Consider the following 20,571-nt stretch of genomic DNA (forward strand, 5'->3'; position numbering starts at 1 on the left):
GCCCAGGCTCCGCCCCTGCCCTGCCCAGGCCACGCCCCCCAGCCGGACGCTGAGGCGGTGCTGCCCCAGCCTAGCCCCGCCCCTCCCCGCCGCGCCCCGCCCCGCCGGCGGCCCGGCCCCGCCCCCCGGGCTCGGCCCCGCCCCCTGGCGGGGCGCTGGCGGCCCGGCCGCGCAGCCCGCGGTGCCCGGCGCGCCCCGGGAGCAGCAGCGCTGGGGCCGCTCCGCGCCGCTCCGCCCGAGCGCACCATGGGCGCGGAGCGCAGGGCGGCGGCGCCGGCTCCCCGCGGCTGCGCCTGCGGCGGCGGCGGCGGCGGCAGCTGGCGGCTCTTCCTCGGCTTCTTCGCGCTGTCGCTGGCGCTGCACGTCCTGACGCTGGGCTGTTACCTGGAGCTGCGCTCCGAGCTCCGCCGCGACCGCGGCCCGCAGCCCGCGGCCCCGCCGCGCCGGGACGGGACGGCGGCAGCGCCCGGAGCCCCGGCCGGGGGCCGCCCGCAGCGCGCGGCCGAGGGCGCGGAGCGGCGCCAGCAGGTGGGTCCGGCCGGGGGCGGGGGGACCGCGGGGGCTCCGCGCTGCTCGGGGCCATCCCCCGGCTCCATCCCCGCGCTCGGGTGCCGCGCCCCGGGGCGCTTCGGAACGGCCCCTCGGGGGAGTTTGGTGGGAAAAGTGGGGAAAAGCCCCGAACTCGCGGTGCGGGGCTGAAGTGCGGGGGGAGCTCGTCTGGGCTGGGGGTGACGGGCTGCGGGGCCGCCTGCGTTCCACCTGCTGCTCGCCGTCTCCTTGTCGCGACGGACCCGCCGTGTGTGCCGATAGCGCAGCCTTGGCCGGGGGCGACGGCTCTGCCCCGGCCCTTGCGGGGTCCCCCGGGGCGCGGGGTGCTGCTGCCGGGGAGCCCCGCACGGCTCGGCCCCGCACCCGCCGTGCGCGCTGGGTCCCGGTCCCGCACGGCCTCGGCTCGCTCCCCTCGCTCCTCCTGCGCTGTGTTCGTGATTCCGCTTCTCCGCCAGCCCAGGTGCATCGTCTTTTGGGTGATGCCTCGGTGTTCCCCCGCAGCAGCTGCTCAGCCTGTGCAGGACAGGTGGGCAGCAGCCTCCCGGTTGTCCCCGCCGGTGTCCCCAGCCCTTGCGGGGGTCGCCTGTCCCGAGAGCCTCTGGGAGAGCCGGAGCGGAGCTGGGGCCTCTGCTCGCAAACTTAGCTCATTTTTTCCAGGCACGAAACCTCGCTGCGAGCAGGATAAGCTGGAGGAAGGAGTTTCCTCCCCTCCGAGCCTCCCGAGCGGATGGCCCGCTCCCCCAAGGTGCCGGGTGGCGTTGCCGCGGAGTCTCAGCGGGGTTTCGGGGGAGATGCCAAGCCCTGCCTCGGCACCCCGGCGGTCCTCGCCCTGCTGGTTATCAGTGTGTGGGGGGAAGGACAAAAATAGCTTTGATAAAGCGGCGAGTTTGGAACTCTTCCTCCCACTTGGCAGCGGGAGCCGTTCCGCCGCGCCGGCCTCGGCTGCCCCCGGGAAAGCCGGGCTTGCGCTTCCTTCGCTGCCCGGATCCCGCAGCTTCCCATGATAAATCCAAGTCCAGCGTTGAACCGGAGGGAAGCCGAGCTCCCGGGTCATCGCTCTGCCCTTGCTGCCCCTCGAGCAGTGTCGACACAGAGCGAGCCGGAGCGGTTTGATGTCGTGCTGGGATTCCTGGGTTGCCTTGGAATAGCGCGCGGCTGGAGTGCCTTTCGTGTTATCGTGCTGGATCTGTTTAGTCTTTCGAGCTCTTCTTTCCAGCGAGCGTATAATGAAATACCAGGGCAAATACTTGAGGCATTCATAAATTACAGCGTTAGATAATTTGTCTCTCGATGCGGACGGAGCTCCGAACGTCGCTCGCTGCAGCTGACGGACTCCAGATAAGGTAACGCTAATTATTTATTTCTTTATTCTACATCTGGCCTGTCAGGCTTGAGATGAAATATTCTTTGGGGCACATTGAAGTAGTTGGGTTGGAGAGGAAGGTTGCTGGTAGTAGGGACATGGGGAAGAAAGGCTGAGCGTCCCGAGCTGCTCTGGCTGCTGTGACAATGTGTGATTAATGGGATTTGTAGTGGTGCTGCTCACCCTTTCTCACTGATTTTTCTGCCTTGCAGATAAAAACAAGCACTTTGGGTGTCCTGGGGTGCTGTGAGTGCATCCCTTCAGTGATTAAAGCAGTGAAATGAGGGGTTTTCAAACAGCTTTATTTAGAAAGTTATTGTCCACCTTTGAGGTACGTGTGGGGCTCCCAGCAGCCCTTCTAAGCTGTGCTGCTGATAAGCTCAGTGTGATCCCATCCATGTGATGCTTGCATAAATTGGGCTGAAATTACTGAATAATTAATTCAAGAGTAGTGATCAATGACATTTCTCTCCTCAAGACCATGGTCAGAGTTCATTTGGGGGGGACCAATGACTGCAGAGCTGTGAGCCCTCAAATGTCCTTCAGCTGCTGAGGTGTCCTCAGTGGAGAGGCCGAGTGCTGTGTGTGTTGTGATTGTACAAACTGATTTAAACCCAAAAGACACCCCCCCCTTCCTGACCCTTTTTTCTTTATTTTTAAATTATTTTATTTCCCCCCTCCCTTCCTGACCTGAGGCAGGAGGAAGAGGAGCGTGGGGGGAAGGACGGGGAGCGATGGTCAGCGCTGAGATTTTGGCCGAAACCTCACCTGGCCGCGTGCCAGAAATGACCTCATGACAGGAGTGAGATTTGGCAGCTCGATAACGCCCTGCTTCCCTATCTCACAGGGTATCCAAATATGTAACTCATTTGGGATAGAAGGGCAGATTTTCATGGCAGAGGTTGAGGCATTGTAGTTCCACATCTTTGTCCCAGAACCCGCCGGGTGTTGCATCACCGCGTTGGCTGCGAGATGAGGAGTTTGTTAGAGCTGCTTTAATTCATTGACTCTTCAGTGGCTCAGAGGTGTGAGAGAGGGTTTGGGGAGTGGTGCAGCCTTGGCTGGTGGTATAAAATCCAAATGTTCCCTCTGGATGGGTGTGCTGTGGGATGGGAGAGGGATTCTGTCAGGCAGGCTCTGCTCGTGGAGATCCACATCAGGGCACTGTGTCCCTTTAGAGGATTTTGTGCCTAAATTAAATCGTATTTTCCTGTCAAAAAGTCATCCTTGCAATATTTGAGCTGCACAGAGCATCATTCCCATGCTTTTCCTCCAACCAGATCAATGTCCTGCTGCATTTCTGCCAAAACTTGTTTTTTGGCCAATGCTGGTGACATGTATGCCCTGAGAGTGTCCCAAAATGGGGATAAAAACTGCCAAAGCCTGGGAATGGGATCAAAAGCCATCAGTTTTGTTGAACTAACTGTGGAGGTGCTTGTAGCTGGTGGGGGGAGGGAAGGGAGGTGCTGAGTCATCCAAAAAAATGTGCTGAGCAGCAATTTGCTTACTGGCATTTCACCTTCCAGGTGCCAAGGTGTCTGATCTCAGTCTCCACTTCTCACCTTTTTAACAAGGGATGTTCCTGCTTTGGAGCAGTGCCCACGTCGGTATTCCTGATCCTTGGCGTTGCCTACTTTGGGTTGGAAGGGACCTTAATGCTCATCTCATTCCACCCCCTGTGACAGGCAGGGACACCTTCCACTAGCCCAGGCTGCTCCAAGCCCTGTCCAAGCTGGCCTTGGACACTTCCAGAGATCCAGGGGCAGCCACAGCTTCTCTGGTCACCTGTGCCACAGCCTCCCCACCCTCACAGGGAGGAATATCTTCCTTTCTTTTCCCTCACCGGTGTGAAATTGCAGGTTTTTTCCCCTTTTTTTGTTAACTCTGGCTCCAGAGTAAGAGGCAGCTCTTCGTGTGGCTGGCACAAAGGCTCTAAAGGTGTGGAAGCTGCTCCAGAGGCTTCTCCCACCCTGAGCATACCTGTAGCTCATCCATGCATTTTCATCCCCGTGTCTGGCTCCTGCATCCCAGCTGAAACCTGCCCAACGTGCTGAAAGCTTTGAGCAGAGCTCCTGTTGGGAATGCTTCTCCAGCTTCCTCTGGAAGCAACCTCAGCACGGGTCGTGTGGGCTCAGACCTTTAAATCCCTGCTCAGGGCCTGTGTGTTGGGATTTCATTGCTCTGAGCCCAGGCTGGGGAAAGGCTGGGTGTGTGCAGAGGGAAGAGGGTGATTAGGGATGTGCCCTCGCAGTGGGTTTTCCCTCAGATTCCACTTTGTGGTCCTGGTTGCAGCTGGAAGAAGCTCTCAGAGGTCAATAAGGGGAGCCTGCAGAGCTCCGTGGCAGATGTCAGGCTCTGGTTACCTTCATTCACAACTCGAATTCTCGTATTATTCCTGCTGCTGTGCCTATGAATATTCCATGCAAAATCTGGCCTGAATCCAGAACTCCTCTTGTTGAGATGCTGCAGGGTGGCAGGAGCGTGGCAGTGGCTGCGGGATGTGTTGCATCCTTTGGGAAATTAAATACAGTGTGAGCTCTTCCCGAGGGCTGGAGGGCTGTGGGGTGAATTCCTGTGTGAGGAGAAACCTTTGGCTGTGTGGGAACAGCCTGGCTGGTCCTTGGGAATTGTGGACTCACAGAAGGCTTTGGGGTGGAAGGGACCTCTCAAGGCCATCGAGTCCAATCTCTCTGCCGCAGGCAGGGACACCTTCAACTCCATCAGAACCTTCCCAAAGTCCTTATTTCCAGACTTATGGGGCTGCAAAGGTTCCTTTCCTTCTGTCCCCCCCTGGCCTCCTCCATGGCTGAGCTGGGGTTTCATCTTCTATTTTCCGCTCATTCCATGAAGGAGAAAAACTATGACTTTGTGTGAGGATCTGGACGTTTTATCAGCATTTATTGAGTTCCTTGATGGAGAATATTGTTGCCAGAGTAAGTGTTTGACTGACCCGTGACCAAATTGCAGGTTTTTTCCACAATTTTTTGATGAGCTCCCTGGCAAATCCTTCAACTTGGGTTTTTAACAACTTTCAGTGACATTCCAAAGTTATCTTCCCCTTAACCCCAGAGTAAATAGTGCTGTATCAACCCCATATTATTTTAACCTTTTAACATTATTTTTCTTACCACATAATAACATAAATCTTCCTTGCTCTCCCATACACATGTAGTGTCTTGTAATGCTAATTAAACTGCACACCAGCCTAATTTTGCTCTCAGACTAATCCAATATATTTTTCTTGACTGGAAGCCAAACCCTGAGAGTTTCAGAGCATGCGGAGCTCTCATTCCAGTCTTATTATATGTTAATGGCTTTATATTTTAATATCTTTCAACACTTGGGGAGGATGTTATTTTTAGAGGTGTCTGGCTGCAGAAGGTACGGGTCTGTGAGGGGTTTGGGGGATGTGGGGCACTGAGTAAACTCCGTGCAGTCAGTAAGTGGGAAGTGTGTCCCTGAAGAGTTGTGATCTGTCAGGATCCATTGTGCACAAGCACGGAATCACTGGGAGGTTTGATGTGATTTTACCGTGGTTTAGTGGGAGATTTGGCTGCAGTTTTACCGTGGTTTAGTGGGAGATTTGGCTGCAGTTTTACCGTGGCTAAGTGCCTTTATGGGGCGGTTTCAGTGGTAAGTGAGCTCTCGTTAAACTCTGGGTTTGTGTGCTAATGGTGCCGATGCCAGTCGGGCCTGGATGCTACTACAGCAGGAATAATCACTCCCAGATGGGTGTGGATGGAAACGAGCTCTTTCCCTAAGCCCAAATGAAACGCTGTTATAAGTGCAAACTCCTAATAATGCAGGACCCTATTGATGTGGTGCCAGCCCTATAACACCTTCCAAATGGAATTGCCAGCATCCTCCTGCCTGGCTGCACCTCAGCTCTGGGGATGGAGCTGAGATGCTCTCCTTGGGGGTGGCTCTTGCAGTGGAATCCCGAAATCTGCTGAATTGGAAGGATCCCATCAGGATCGGGGTTCACTGCGTGGCGCGGGGTTGATTTGTCTGGCTTTGCAGCTGCGGGCAGTGCGTGACACGAGGTGGCATCGTGTGGTGAGGGTTTGTGTCCCTGCTGTGAGGGTCTGTGTCCTTGAGAAGGGTTTGTGTGGTGTGGGGAGGGTCTGTGTCCCATGATGTGAAGGTCCGTGTCCATGGGGAGGGTCTGGGTTCTGTGGTGTGAGGGTCCATGTCCACGGGGAGGGTCTGGGTTCTGTGGTGTGAGGGTCCATGTCCATGGGGAGGGTCTGGGTTCTGTGGTGTGAGGGTCCATGTCCACGGGGAGGGTCTGGGTTCTGTGGTGTGAGGGTCCATGTCCATGGGGAGGGTCTGGGTTCTGTGGTGTGAGGGTCCATGTCCACGGGGAGGGCCTGTGTCCCATGGTGTGAGGGTCCATGTCCATGGTGTGAGGGTCCATGTCCATGGGGAGGGCCTGTGTCCCATGGTGTGAGGGTCTGTGTCCATGGGAAGGGCCTGTGTCCATGGTGTGAGGGTCCATGTAAATGGGGAGGGCCTGTGTCCATGGTGTGAGGGTCCATGTAAATGGGGAGGGCCTGTGTCCATGGTGTGAGGGTCCATGTCCATGGGGAGGGCCTGTGTCCCATGGCGTGAGGGTCCATGTCGAGGGTCCATGTCCATGGGGAGGGTCTGGGTTCTGTGATGTGAGGGTCCATGTCCATGGGGAGGGTCTGTGTCCATGGGAAAGGCCTGTGTCCCATGGTGTGAGGGTCTGTGTCCATGGGAAGGGCCTGCCTCCATGGTGTGAGGGTCCGTGTCCATGGGGAGGGCCTGTGTCCCATGGTGTGAGGGTCCATGTCCATGGGAAGGGTCTGTGTCCCATGGTGTGAGGGTCTGTGTCCCATGGTGTGAGGGTCCATGTCCATGGGAAGGGCCTGTGTCCCATGGTGTGAGGGTCCATGTCCATGGGGAGGGTCCACGTTCGGTGGCGTTGCCATGGTGGGAGCCGCTGGCTCGGTGGCTTTGTGGCAGCGGCTGTTGTGTGCCCTGGTGGACAGGGCAGGGGTTGTTTGTGCTGTGTGGGGCTGTGCTCACTGCGTGGTGTGGCAGGACAGTGGCCACGATGGCTGGAAGCTGCCTGATGCTCCCAGGAGGGAGGAGGAGAGGCCTGGGGAAGAGTTGCCTCCTGCCAGAGCTGCCTCTTGCGCAGCCCTTGGGAGCTCAGAGCCCTCCTGGCTCCTCCTGGGCAGTGCCGGTGCCCCAGGGGTTAAATCCCATCGCTGTGTGACAGCAGGGTTAAATCCCGTGCCAGGCCAGCGGGGTGCTGTCCCTGAGTGCTGCCTTTGTCCTTTAATCCCTCTTTGCAATTCCTGTCACCTCTGGGCTTTCAGCCTCTCCCGAGGCACAAAGCACCGGGAGGGGGGAGATGGGGATGGTGTTCCCTGAGCTGGGCTGGAAGTCAAATCCACCTGGGAGCAGGTAAGGGCTCTGTGGTTGTGAATTATCTGCAGGTGGGAGGGTTGGGGAGATGCTGTGTCAGACCCCACTGTGCTGCTCAGTCCCAGAATCCCAGCGTGGTTTGGGTGGGAAGGAACCTTAAAGCTCATCCCATTCCATTCCACTGTCCCAGATTGCTCCAGCCTGCTCTTGGGCACTTCCAGGGATGGGGCAGCCACAGCTTCTCAGGGCATCTTCCCAGTTGTCTCTTCTCTCTTTTCCAGTTCTTGCTTTAACTGGATAATTCTGGCATTCCTTCCCTGAGAGTTGAGAAGATCGGAATGCCCAGTCCAGAAAAAAAAATTAAATTCAAATATTTTCATCTCATTCTTATTTGATAATAATAATATTTATATTTTCTAATAATAACTAAATATTTGAATTCATCCTTATATTTGCTGATCCATGAGGTGGCAGCAGGTTTCCCAGGGAAATGTGGGGCCAGGGATGTGGGGCAGGCACTAAGTGGCCTAAACAGACCTTTGTGATCCTTCCAGTTTTCCCCACGTGCCAGGCTCAGTGAAATTAATCCAGGAAATCATTTCAGAGCAATTATTTCCTTCAACTTTGCAAACAAGTTGCTGGGCTACTGGTTCCCTTAACCAGCACTTTATTCTAATTTTCCCATGGGATGGGAAAATAGGATAAGGCATTTAAAACTGACAGCTGGAACTATTGCCAGCCCAAGAGGATGGAACAGCTCAGATTGAAAAATCAGGGGTTTATTTTAATTTTTTACTGCGGTTGCTGCTGTTCCTGGGGCTGCAGGAAGGCTCTGCCTGGAAAACTTGAATTCTTATGTTTTCCCATAAAACATAACCTCTGACAGAAAAATGGGATCAGACGAGGAATTGCTGGATGTGCAGCTGATGGAGGTGCATTTCCAGAGCAGGAGAGCAGGATGAAGAGAATAGTTGGGTTTTCTACTGCAGCTGTTTGTATCTTTTGGGTGATAATGAACTCAATGAGTAGCTGGCTGCCTTGGGGCTGTGGATGGGCTTGTTGGTGCTTGCTCTGTCTGTCTGGGGTGTTAACTCTTGCTGGGAAGAGGGGAAATCCCATCCAAAGGTGAGGGAAGCCCATCAGGAATTACCTCCACATGCCCTCGGAGTAAATTCTGGCAGACTTCTAAGGTCAAAAGAGGATTTTTTTTTTTCTAGACGGGCAGGAAGGCAAAGTTTAAAGCTGGTAATTGTCCATTTTAAAGGAATATTAGATCTTCTTTTGAGCAATATCTTTATTGCCAACTTGGGGTTTTCTCCTGTTGTTGACAGGAGCTGTTTTGGCTCAGAACACGGCTCCTGCAGAGATTCCTGGACTGTGCAGGACTTGATGGTGAAAGGACAAGGGGGCTGATGGGTTTAAACTAAGAGGGTTGTTTTAGATTGGATATTGGGAAGGAATTCTTCCCTGTGAGGGAGGTGAGGCCCTGGCACAGATTCTGTGGCAGTTCCATCCCTGGAAGTGCCCAAGGCCAGGTTGGACAGGGCTTGCAGCAGCCTGGGATAGTGGAAGATGTCCCTGCCCATGGCAGGGGGTGGAATGGGATGGGCTTTAAGGTCCCTTCCCACCCAAACCATTCTGTTCTTCATTCTCTGGAAAGGGAATGTGTGCAGGAAAAGTCCTTGAACTGAAGGCTTCAGCTGAGCCTTGGGAGCTCAGCACTAATCCTGGCTCAGCTGAGCTTGGCCCTGTGTCTGGTGAGATGCTAAAACCAAGAGAAAAACTCAAACTTTTGCTGACAGGGTGGATTTTGCTTAGGAGATGGGAGAGCCTGCACGCTCAGCACCTGTAGGAATGCTGCCTGGCGTGATCCCTGCATCCCCTGCATGGAATCCAGCACTCTGGGCTCGGTCCAGTGCATCTCCCCTGTGTCCCCAGGGGCTGGTTCTTATTTTGGGCTCAGCAGCAGAGAGGCAGGAGAATCTCTGTGCCACTGCCCGGGATGCTGGGAGCCAGCACATTCGGAATAAAAGCAGGATTTGACTTCGAGCACAGGTGCTGGGCAGGTCGTTCACACTCCCCTGTGTGGCTGCAGGGCTTGGACAATTCCAGATGTGCTGTGTCTGTGTCCTGGCTGGGATGGAGCTGCAGGAGGAGCTCTGGGAAGTTGAGGTCTTCAAGTGTTAAATCCCAAGCGCTGCTCCTGCCGGCTCAGCTCCGATCCCGGCGTCTGGCACGCGTTTCCAACAACAGCCTGGGTTTGCCAAGGAAAATGACGCTGGATGCAGCAAGGAGCTGTCAACTCTTTCCTCCCTATGCTGCCGGGCAGCTTTTCTCCTGCTTTCTGGAATAACTGGGCTCTTGGGAAGTGATATGGCATTTGGGGTTCTCAGTGATGCTTTCAGCCCCTTCCCTCCATCCTCGCCCCACTCCAGGCAGCAGAACCTCACACGAGGGCTGTGGGGTCCCTCTGCAATCCCATTGCTGAGGTGAAGGGCTGAGGGTCACATTAAGCTGTGATTAACTCAAATTCTTCTCCTCTGGTACCTAAATGCTGAATCCAGGGGGATTTTGGCTGAAATATTAAAGAACTTGTTCCTAAAAGAGGCTTTCTGAGCCTGGTTTTGTGCAGATGGGTTCAGGAGAAGACCCCCAGGGATCCCTGGGCTGGTGTACCCCCTATTCACTGACTATGGACTTCTCTATTGGGTTCTTCTGACTCAAAATTCTTTTTTTCCCCATCTCTGAAGGTGCAGAAACCCCAATTTATAAATGATGATCCTGCTAAAAGGGTTCATGGGTGTTTGGGGCAGCTACCCTTCAGTCAGATCCCTGTGAGGATCCCGTGTGGCTTCAAACTGGGTCAGGTGCTGAAGGAGTTAAAAATTCCTGCTGTTGGTGCACATGAGCAGCGCCAGGTATCTCCCAGGGGATCCAAGTTTGCTTTCTGAAATCTGGCAAATAGCAAAAATTTTGATGTCTGTGAACAGCAATCACACCCCGAGGCGGTGACGGCTGACAGGGAAGGGCTCCTGACATATTTACCGAACAATTTTCTTATCATGAAGTGCTCAAAAAGCCCAAACCTGGAGAACAATAGCAACAAAAACCCCACTGCAGGGTTTGTCAGCAGATGCAGTTTGGAGATAACAAATGATTTTTGCTTTTTGTTTGACTTCTTGGCATTTAGGGGTTAATTGGAGCGAGGCCAAATGTGGTGAGATAGTGCCTGAATCAGAGTTTTAAAAACACTGGGATTGGAAGGGTTTTAACTTCTAACTTCTGTGAGGCTTTTAGAGGCTGGTGAAGAGGTGGAAACTTCTTAGAAACAACTAAAGGAGAACATTTGGGCTGGGCAGTAAAAATTGGCTTTGGAAGGGGCAGCCCTTCCTGAGACCCCAAAAGTCATCTCAGCCCAGCTGGGCTTCCCCTTCTGCTGGGAATTGGTCTGAACTATTACTAAAGGGGAATTAAATGGCAATAAATGTTTCTGTGAGGGTGTTGTGTCATGTGTTCATCCACCAATCCCTCTGTCCTGGTTGTGTGTGTTTGGAGAGTGAAGCAAAACTGCATTTGTGAGAAACAGGGGGACTTTGACACGAAAAATTGGGAATAAAGTTGTAAAGTTGGTCCTGATCCAGCTGCTCCCTTTGATTTCACTTTGATATAGAAAGGCACTGGCCTGAAACTGGTCCAGAGGGTGTCTAGGATGCTCTGTGAACTCTGGCATGAGGAATTCTGAGCAATAAAACTTTGGAAGTGTGGCCTTGGAGGGCTATTGTGGAAGGAAGGGCATAAGAAACATGACACTGGGATTGTGATTCCTGGCAGGAATGCTTTGCAATGGGGAAATTTCAGTTTGGTTTGTGTTGCTTACATGCCTTTCTTCTCGCTGAAGGGCAAATGACAGTGTCAGCATTAAATGTGAGGAGCTGACATCTTCCCATGAAATATGCCTGACGTCCCCAGAACAGAGCTGGAATTATTGCTGCTCCAGAAATCCGCCTTCCCTGGATTTTACTTTTGGTCTTACCCCGAAAGGGACCCGACTGAAATGTTCCTGCTGATAAAGAGGTTGGTTGTGGAGGGAATTGTGCTCCAGGGAGAGGTCTGAGAGCAGGAGGAGCCGTGGCTGAGCTGGATGTCCCGTGTCCCTTTTGGCCCCGGGGCTCTCGTGTCGGGGGACGTGTCAGCCTGACGGGCGCCTGAGATGGAACAAAACCCAGGGCGATTGCTTGGATGTTTGGGGTTTTTTTAAGGCCACTTCTCTGGGTTTGAAGATCTTGAACTTCTGTGGGGAAAATTTATGGCGGTTTAGAGATGGAAGAGATTGGCCATGTTCTCTGTGATGCCCTGTTGGTCCTGTGTCCCCAGCAGCTTCTGTTGTGGTGGCTTTTAGGGTTGGTTGGTTCAGCAGGGCTCGGTGTAGCCAGGGCTTCACCCCACAGGGTGAGTGATTTAGGGAGTTCTGTTGACTGGGAGCCAGTGGAGATGTGTGTGGCAGCTGGAGCTGCAGGAGGATGAGGAGTCACTCAATTTATCTTTACATCTAGTGAATTGTGCCACTCGTCTTGGAGATCAGGAGCTGCTCATTGGGCTGGGCTGAGTTTGGGCCTCTGGTTGGCTTTTCCACCAAGATCTGCCAGGGTTGGTGTCCATGGGGAAGAGGAACCTGTCAGGCTGCTCAGGAGGTGCTGATTGCTGGGTTGGGCTGACAGCAGGGTTGGGCTTTGTTGGCCAAGAGGCCTTAAGGGACACCTTGCATGGAAAGGGTTGTCCAGCCCTGGCACAGGAGTGGTGGAGTCCCCATCCCTGTAGCTGGATGTGGCACTTGGGGACATGGTCCATGGTGGCCTTGGCAGTGCTGGGGGAGTGGTTGAACTCTGATCTCAGAGAGCTTTTCCAGCCTCAGTGATTCCATGATTTTTCTCAGACTTCTACTATCATTGCTCAGTGCTGACATGCTCAGATTGGAAGAACTTGGGTTATTCATACAAGATCCTTGTTTTCTTCTTTCCCTCTGAAATCTCCACAACAGAACCATTTGCACATAAATAAAGCAGAATTTTTGGCCAGCTCTTGTGCACACCTGTGCACTCCCATCACTCACCAGGAAATTGCTGCCCTGAAATGCTGCTCCTGAAATATTTGCCAAGGAATGGTTTGGGAAAGCTAAAAATTATTCTTTTGAGACTTCTCACACCGTCAGTTGTGAATTAAGGCTGCACAAAAAGAGGTTGTTCAAGCAAATGAATTGTTCTAAGAAGCAGTGGGGTGGGTCAAGACAGGACCACCCCCTTCCCATGGGCAGGAACACCTTCCACTATCCCAGGTTACTCCAGCCTGGCCTTGGACCTTTCCAGAGATGGGGCAACCACAGCTTCTTGCATAAAATGATGGAAAACACTGGGCTGGAGGCGCTCTGGTGAATATAGGATTATTTAATATATGGGATGATTTAATTTCTGTTTCAGTAGCTCTGTTTGCTATTGGGGGCTGGGGTCAGCTGGGGTGAGGGAGGAGGATGGAGGGGATGAGGCAGCGAGTCCCTGCTCCAGCAAGGCAGGATTTCCAGTAGGAGAATGCCTTTGGAAGAGTGTGTGTTTGTGCCCACAGCCATTAAGCTCCATAATCTTGGTGTCTGTATCGACTTACAAATGAAAGCTTGCAGTAATTTGGAGCAGCATTTAAATTGTGAGTGGTAGTGATGATGCTGAGCTTGTCTTTTAATGCTGAGTTTAGAGGCTTTGAGGTTTGGATTAAAAAAAACTTCAATGAAACCACAAAAAAGACATTGGAAGCATAGCTGAACAGGTGGAACAAATTTGTTAAATCTGTTATTGGGAAAACAGCAACTTGCTTTTAAGAAATAAATCAATCTGCAGCTCAGTGTTTCATAATGAGGAGTGGGATAGAAAAATCTAAAAATATCTCCAAATGAGAGCTAATGCTCCAAAGGAACAGATCCAAACTAGAATATAATATTGCCCATTGTGGTGACAATAAGGATTTTAAAGTTCATTGAGATCCTTGCTGGGATGCAGATGGGACTTGAAGAGCCAGCATATTTCCCTTGGCTGGGTCCAGTTTTTATTTGCATAATAACTTATTATATGTATTGCCAGTAGCTCACTGAGCCCCTGGTCAGGATTGGGAAACCACGATGAGTTCATCCCCCTCTGCCTGCTGAGACAATATATTCCCCAAGAACTGGGAGGGAGTCTCTCTAGCAACTAAAGCAAGTGATTATGTGCTTGAAGAGGCAGGAAAAAGCAGAGTTTTAACCCTGTGAACCTTTGTGTACCTCGGATCTTCTCACCAAGACCCATTTCAAGGGTCTTTGTCCCCATCCTTCCTCCTGTGTCCTGAGCTTTAGCAGCTGATTTTAATGAAGTCAAGGAGCTTTCCCAGGTGGAAAACGTGTCCTGGGTTTTCAGGAGCTGGGACATCTGTGCTGTGGTCTCTGTTATTGTGGAGCCAGGGAATGGTTTGGGTCAAAAGGGGCCTTAGTGATCATCTCATTCCACCCCCTTTTCTGCTCCTTTCCTTAATTTCCCCAGTGCTGTTCAGGCAGCAGAGCCAGCTCTGCTTCCATTTTTCTTGGAAAGCAATTCCACAGCCTCATCCCTCTCTCAGCAGGTTCTTCCTAGTGTTATTCCAGAGTTTCCCTTGCTCAGCAGAGCCTGGGTGCTCTGTCACACCTGGCCAGGCCAGGCTGGGGCACTGCCATCACCTTCATGCTCCATCATCCCTTTCTTTTGGGACTTGCTGTGGGCTCCTGGGCACAGGGGGCTCCTTCCAGTGCTGCTGTGGAGTAGCTGCTCCCAACTAACCAAATCCACATGGACAGCTGTTGCTCAGAGGGGAGTGGGTAAGTGCATCTGTAAAGTTTGGGATTTGTGCTGGAGGGAGCGCAGCCAGCGCATGGCCATCGCTCTCTGGGAGCCCTTGGTGCTTAAACCCAGGGAAAGGAACCCCAAATCTCCTCCACCTTCCAGATTCTGATTGAGGGAAGAGTCAAGGGGTTGTGGAGTTGTAAATGAAAATGCCAGTTTTTCACAGCTTTTCACAGACTGGGATTGGTCAGGGTCAGGGATCGTGTGTGGTGCCACAGCTTTGTTCTGGGGGCAGAGAAGGTTTACCTGAAACTGCTTTAGGCTGAATTTTAGGAAATGTTTCTTTCCCCAGAGGGTGTTTTGGCACTGAACGGGCTCCCCAGGGAATGGTCACAGCGCCAAGGCTGCCAGAGCTCCAGGAGGGTTTGGACAATGCTCCCAGGGATGCACAGGGTGGGACAGTTGGGGTGTCTGTGCAGGGCCAGGAGCAGGACTGATCATCCATGGGGATCCTTTCCAACTCAGGATATTCCGTGATGCTAATTTTGGTGATGAGCAGGTGGCAGTGCCACTCTTGTTCCTCTTGTGTGCCAGGCTGAGATGCCCTCGGGGTGCTGCTGGTGCCTTTGCCATGGTCAGTGTTGGCATTTGGCCAGGTCCAACCAAACCATTGTGGTGCCATTTTCCTTTGGAAGCATTTCTGAGTCCAGGGATGCTTTTCCACGGCTGGGATTCCCTGAGTGTGTTGTAACATCACTTTCTGCTCCAAACCTCAGCTCAGACTTCAAGGACTTATTTCTCACCTCACAGCTGTCACATGCCCAGCCTGCTCATTGTGCTGGGATCTGGATGGATCCATGGGTTTGGAAACTCCTCCTGTTGCTGTCGTGCCGAGAGGGGCTCGTGTGGTGCTGATTTGGGACGCCTTGCTCTCCATCTGCTCCCGTGGTTTGGGAGAGCTGGGATGTGATGCCCGGGATCCCCACTCTGACCACAATGGCCCCGCTGGCCGGGAGCCACCCAGAGTGGCCGGGGGGCAGGGAATTGGCACCCAAGGGTGCTGCTGGAGGTGCCAAAGCTTTTGGGAAGTGCCAGGGACTCACTCCGGCCACGCCGCCAGCGATTTTTCAAGGCTGAGGGGTTGGTGGAGCCTTTGTGTTCCTGCTTTGAAGCCCCGGCCTGAAAGTGTTGTAATGAGATTTTATGATGTATTCTGGCAAGGCCTGGTTATTTTGTGTGTGGATTTATTGTCTAATGAATTGAGTGATTTTGAAATGTTTTGTGCAACGCTTTTTTGGAAAGGACATTGTATTTTGTTTATGGGATGTGTGAGTTTTTATGAAACTTTATTTAGCTTTTAGCAAGAATAATCTTTATTCAACAAATAGTGCAAATAAATCTTTAATTGAACAAATATGTGCCAACTTTCAAGCACAGTAACAAACAATGACATGAAACAAGGAAACTATGGAACAATATACAACTTTAAACATAGTATTAAAAAAAAAAAAAGTTAAAAAAAAACAACCAAAAAAACCTCCAACCTAAACCCCCTAGCAAAGCAGATTTTGGGCTGTGTAGTGGAGCATGGATATGTGGGACCTGCCAAACTGGAGGGAGCAGAGCAGGGAATGTGGTGCCTGGTGGCTTTCCAGGGGTGCCCAAGGATTGGGGTGCCCCCCAAGCCGGGGTTTGGAGGGAGTGGGAGCTGCTGGATGTGCCTGGGCTGTGGGAGCAGATGTGGAAACCCTCCTGGTGTGTCCCAGTCCTTCCTGAGCTGCCTTCCCAGTGGAGCATCCCCAGCCCCAAGGAGGGATGGGGGCACCCAGGGCTTGAGGATTTGCCTCTTCCAGCCCCAGGTTGTCTTCAGGCTCTTGGAGGGCACGTGAGGGGCTCTGAGCTCTGTGTTGCTGCAATGTCCTCTGTGAGCTGCCTGGCAAATGGGTTTAGTGTTCCCTGCTCCTCTTTATTCCTGCCCAGGCTTGGCTGCTGCCACTTCAGTTGAAAATGGAGATTCCCATCCCCTGCACTGCATGTAGCTGGAAATGCCTGAAAAACTCTCAAATCCAGCATGAAAGGGTTTGAAATGAGGGGAGGAAAGCCTCAGCATTTATTTCATTTCACTTTTTGGAGTGTTGGTCTTAAGTGAAGATGGGCAGAGTCACCTGTCTGTTTATTTCTTTATTAATCTGATCCTACTGGATTTCCTTCCTTGTTCCAGGTATGGAACGTTCCTTTTATGTCCCTGGAAGTGTCCAAGGCCAGGTTGGACAGGGCTTGGAGCAACCTGGTCTGGTGGAAGGTGTCCCTGGCCATGACAAGGGGTGGAACTGGATGGGCTTTAAGGTCCCTTCCAACCCAAACTATTCCAGGATTCTTCCCAAATAATTATCCTAATGTGTGGAAGGAGTTTAGTATTGAAGATGCTCATACAACTGCTGCTTTTCCCTGGAATTTCCTATATTGATGACAAAATTACTTGGCAGGAGGAGACCCAGCTCTGCATTTAAGTAACTTCCCTACATCTTCAAACCCCAGGAATATCAGGAATACGATCCCTGATACTTCTTCTTTCTCTGGGAAGAGCATTTTCAGCCCTTCATTGCCCTTTTCAGCCCCTGGAATTGGAACAAAAGAGCTTTTCTTCTAAAAGTGAGCCGTGGAATTGGGTGTTAATGGAAACTAATTAATGCTGAATGGAAAATTCCTTCTTGGCTATGTTTTGCCATTCTCTTTTATAGCTCCAACCTACCAGACCTCTCTCGGGCTGCCCATTCTTTTCCAGGAAGGATAAATGAGGCTTATGTTTCCAGAAGGGGAGCTGGAGGCATCTCACCCCTCCATGCACCCTTGGCTTGATCTGACCCAACCTTCTCCAGACCTCTGAGTGGTCCTAAAAGTGCCCAGTGCTGCTCTGTGCACCCACCTCACCTTCAAAGACTCCCTTTTTCTTTGGATTTGGCCTCATTCTCTGTTTCAGACAATCACAGGATCATTCAGGCTGGAGAAGCCCTCTGGAATCATTGAGTCCAACCCTTCCCCAGCACTGCCAAGGCCACCAGTAGCCCACATCCCCAAGTGCCACATCCACGTGGCTTTTAAACCCTTGCAGGGATGGAGACTCCACCCATGTGCCAGGGCTAGACAATCCTTTCCATAAGAAATTTCCCCTAACATGCAGCTAAACCTGCCTTGGCACAGCTTAATGCTGTTCCCTTTCCTCCTGTCCCTGTTCCCTGGTTGCAGAGCCTGACCCCTCCTGGCTGTCCCCTCCTGTCAGGAGTTGTGCAGAGCCAGAAGATCCCCCCTGAGCCTCCTTTTCTCCAGGCTGAACTCCCTCAGCTGCTCTTGGTGCTCCAGACTCTTCCCCAGCTCTGTTCCCTCCTCTGGACACAGGAAAAGCCCTGAAGAGCAGCAGGAGATGGTTGGGTTGGGGAGTTTCACCCCATTCATAAATGGGGAGATGTTGGTGCTGAGGAGTCTCTGTGGCCAAAGCGGCAGAGTTGGCTGAGCCAATTTTCCAGTTGGATCTCCTGAGCACGGCCCTGAGCCACCACCTCCAGCCAGAGCTCTGCCTAAAGCTCTCCTGGCCTTTCAAACAGAGCCCAACTGTGAAGGGAAACACCTGCCTGTGCTTTGTTTTGAAATCCATATTAAATCAGGAGATCAAGGAGTCGCTGTCCATGCAGAGGGATGGAGGAAAGCCATTGATGTGCCAGATGTGTGGTTGGAACATCTGTGGCTGGAGATGCTCTGCCCAGGATTTCTCTGCTGAGGGAAGCAGGGAGGTGGTGCCTGAAGGGGCTGTGGGTGGTGGTCTCCTCTCTGTGGTAAATCCTTCTTTTTCCTTGGGTAGGACATGGCTCGAGTCCATAGAACAGCCAGGGGTGGTGTTAAGGATAAACTCATTGGATTCATGGTTGGTGTTTTTAACTACTTCAATTCCCAATTAGTGAGGGGGGATAATTCCCTGTAGGAGCAAACTGAGCATCGAAGCTGTTTGTCCTTGCTGAGCTGGGCTCCAGGCACCCCCAGTCTCCAGCAGAATGAGGGATGGGGATGTAATGTTGGGAGCTGTCGGTATGGAGACATTCCACATCCTCCTCTCTGGATGAGCCCAGAGGAAAGGGACATTCCTCAGGCTGAGGCTGCATCCCATGAGGATCAGGAGGACAATTGCATCTGGCACTGGGGCTGGTGTCCTTCCAAAAGGCAGGAGGGAAGGAGCACTGGCAGGATCTTGGTGCTTGGCCAGTTTGGTGATGGATCCCAGTTAAGGATGGTGAGTTCCAGAGCTCAGACCACATTGTGCACATTCCCTGTGAGAAAAAGCTTTCCCTTGCCCTCACTGTCCATACTTCCATTCCTTTCCAGATCTCCCCATCCCTCCCTGGTTGTGGCTGCTGCCATCCTCCTGCAGCGTGAGGGCTCAGAGCTGCCCCTTGGGTGGGAGGGCAATCCCATATCCCTGTGGGATGTGCAGGTGTCCGTGTGCCACAGCTGCTGAGCCTTTTTCCCTGGGATAGACCAGGATCCCGTGAAGCCTCGGCTGCTGGAATTCCTGTCAGCAGATCACCTGCTCCCAGTTGGAAGTGGTCACTCCTCTCTGTCTCAGTGGCAGCAGTGTATCAGGCCCGTAAGAGAGGCAGGAAACCTTCCTCTCTCCCAGGCTCTTGGATCACAAGGGGAGGATCAACCAGATGTCCTCAAAACCCTGCGTGTCCTGAGGCTGACCTGCAGCTGGCAGGGAGAGCTTCACTCTGTGTCCATGGAATCTCTCCCAGGTTTTGTAAAGACAGAACCATTTCAGATCTCTCCATCCCTCCCTTGGTCCGTGTTGGGCTCCAACTTCCTTTGGAGGGGTGAAAATGGAACCTTGTGGAAGACCAGGGAGGTGCTGAGCTTCTCCTGCAGGCACTGCAAGGAATGTGTCTGACACTTCAGCTGTTTTTGCCTATGGATTTAAGGAAGGGGGTCAGGGCAGCAGGGCTTGGAGGATATCAATGATTCAAACAAAGAAGTAATTTATTTGCACCAAACTTGACATTTAAATGCTCATGGATAAGCAGGAATAATGCGTAGGATTCGTGGTACCTGTTTAAAATAGCTCTGTTGGAGCCTCAAACCAGACATGGAGGGTTTGGATTTCAGACCATCCTCTTGCTCCAGGATCTTCCTTTGGAAGGAATGCAATATTCCGTGCAAGCCCTAAAGATCCTTCTGTTTTTAGGATGCAGATTTTGATCTCAACCTGGGAGTCGGAGCACGCACTTGAACAGCATCTTAATGAGCTTATGGTTGAGAGCTATTTATTATCTGTTAGAACAGGCCTTTTATTCCACTGGCAGCCTAATTTGCATGGTTTGTTGTAATTAACACCATAAAATGTTTAAACAAAAGTACAGATAGAAATTAAATTTACAGGCATTGAATTCAATAGCATCAGAATAAACCTTTGATTTGTTTTTTTTCCTTTGGCAAGAAAGTGATTCACTCAAATTAAATTTAGGAAAAGCTCTCAACTTGGAAGGAGGGATTTAATGAAAAAAAGGCATCCCAATCTGCCAGAGCAGCTCGGGGAAAGCTGGGATTTCACTTGGACAAGGCTGCTGAAGGGAAACTCAACTGTTCTGGGTGAGAGAGGTGTCCTGAAATCCTGCATCAGCCACTGCTGGCAGCACACGTGCAGGCAGGATGGTGCCTTTGCTGTCCATCTGTTCCATTTTTCCATGCTCTGGCAACTATTTTGGAGGCACTGAGGGGTTGGGATGGAGGCAGATTGATGGGAGTGTTCCCTGCAATTGTCCAAGGATGGGTTGGACAAGGTTTTGAAGCAAACTTGGATAGTGGAAGGTGGGAAAGGAGTGGAATGAGACGAGCTTTAAGGTCTCATTCCTTAAATGAGACCAACTCAAGCCATTCCAGGATTATTCTATGATAGTTTGGAAAATCAACCTGAGGCTGATGTGTGGGTGAAGGGGTTGGGAATTGTGTCCTGGACATTCCTGAGGGGCTGGAGGCATTTTCCAGGGGCTCCCCTCCTGCTGCAGAGCACTCAAAGTGGCTCTGGAAAAGTCTTTTACGGCACTAGAGGAGGTGTCACCACGTCAACCCCCAAATGAAGTCATCAAACCCAGGCCGCTTCTGCTCTGATTTATGCAGCAAACATTACAAAAAACTATATTGTGAGCAAATGGCCTCTGGGTGAGGTTTAGATTCCCTTCTATTGTTTGGAATTCTGGGTTTAGCATTATGGCTGGGATTTCTAGAGTCAGAACTAATTTGTAGCATCTGGGACCAAGGCTTGTGGCGTGGTGCAGGAGCTGGGACTGAGCTGCTGGAGACATCAGTGGGGGGGAGCACGTGTTCCCTGGGGTCGGGGCTGCCAGGATTTATGGCCTTGGGTTCTCAGGAGCTGATCCAGCA

At 52.2% G+C, this 20,571-nt stretch overlaps 1 protein-coding gene across 2 annotated transcripts in view; it reads left to right on the forward strand.

Moving 5' to 3' along the window:
* The first annotated feature begins 246 nt into the window (after nucleotides 1–246).
* The window catches only part of EDA (ectodysplasin A), a 61,656-nt gene continuing 41,331 nt past the window's right edge, over nucleotides 247–20,571 (forward strand). For both annotated transcript variants that reach the window (XM_053956149.1, XM_053956150.1), the window contains exon 1: nucleotides 247–528. In XM_053956149.1, coding sequence (XP_053812124.1) covers nucleotides 247–528 — 282 coding nt within the window. The remainder of the gene's footprint in view (nucleotides 529–20,571) is intronic.

The sequence above is a fragment of the Vidua chalybeata genome, chromosome 14 (genome assembly GCF_026979565.1).
Source record: "Vidua chalybeata isolate OUT-0048 chromosome 14, bVidCha1 merged haplotype, whole genome shotgun sequence".
NCBI classification, from domain to species: Eukaryota; Metazoa; Chordata; class Aves; order Passeriformes; family Viduidae; genus Vidua; species Vidua chalybeata.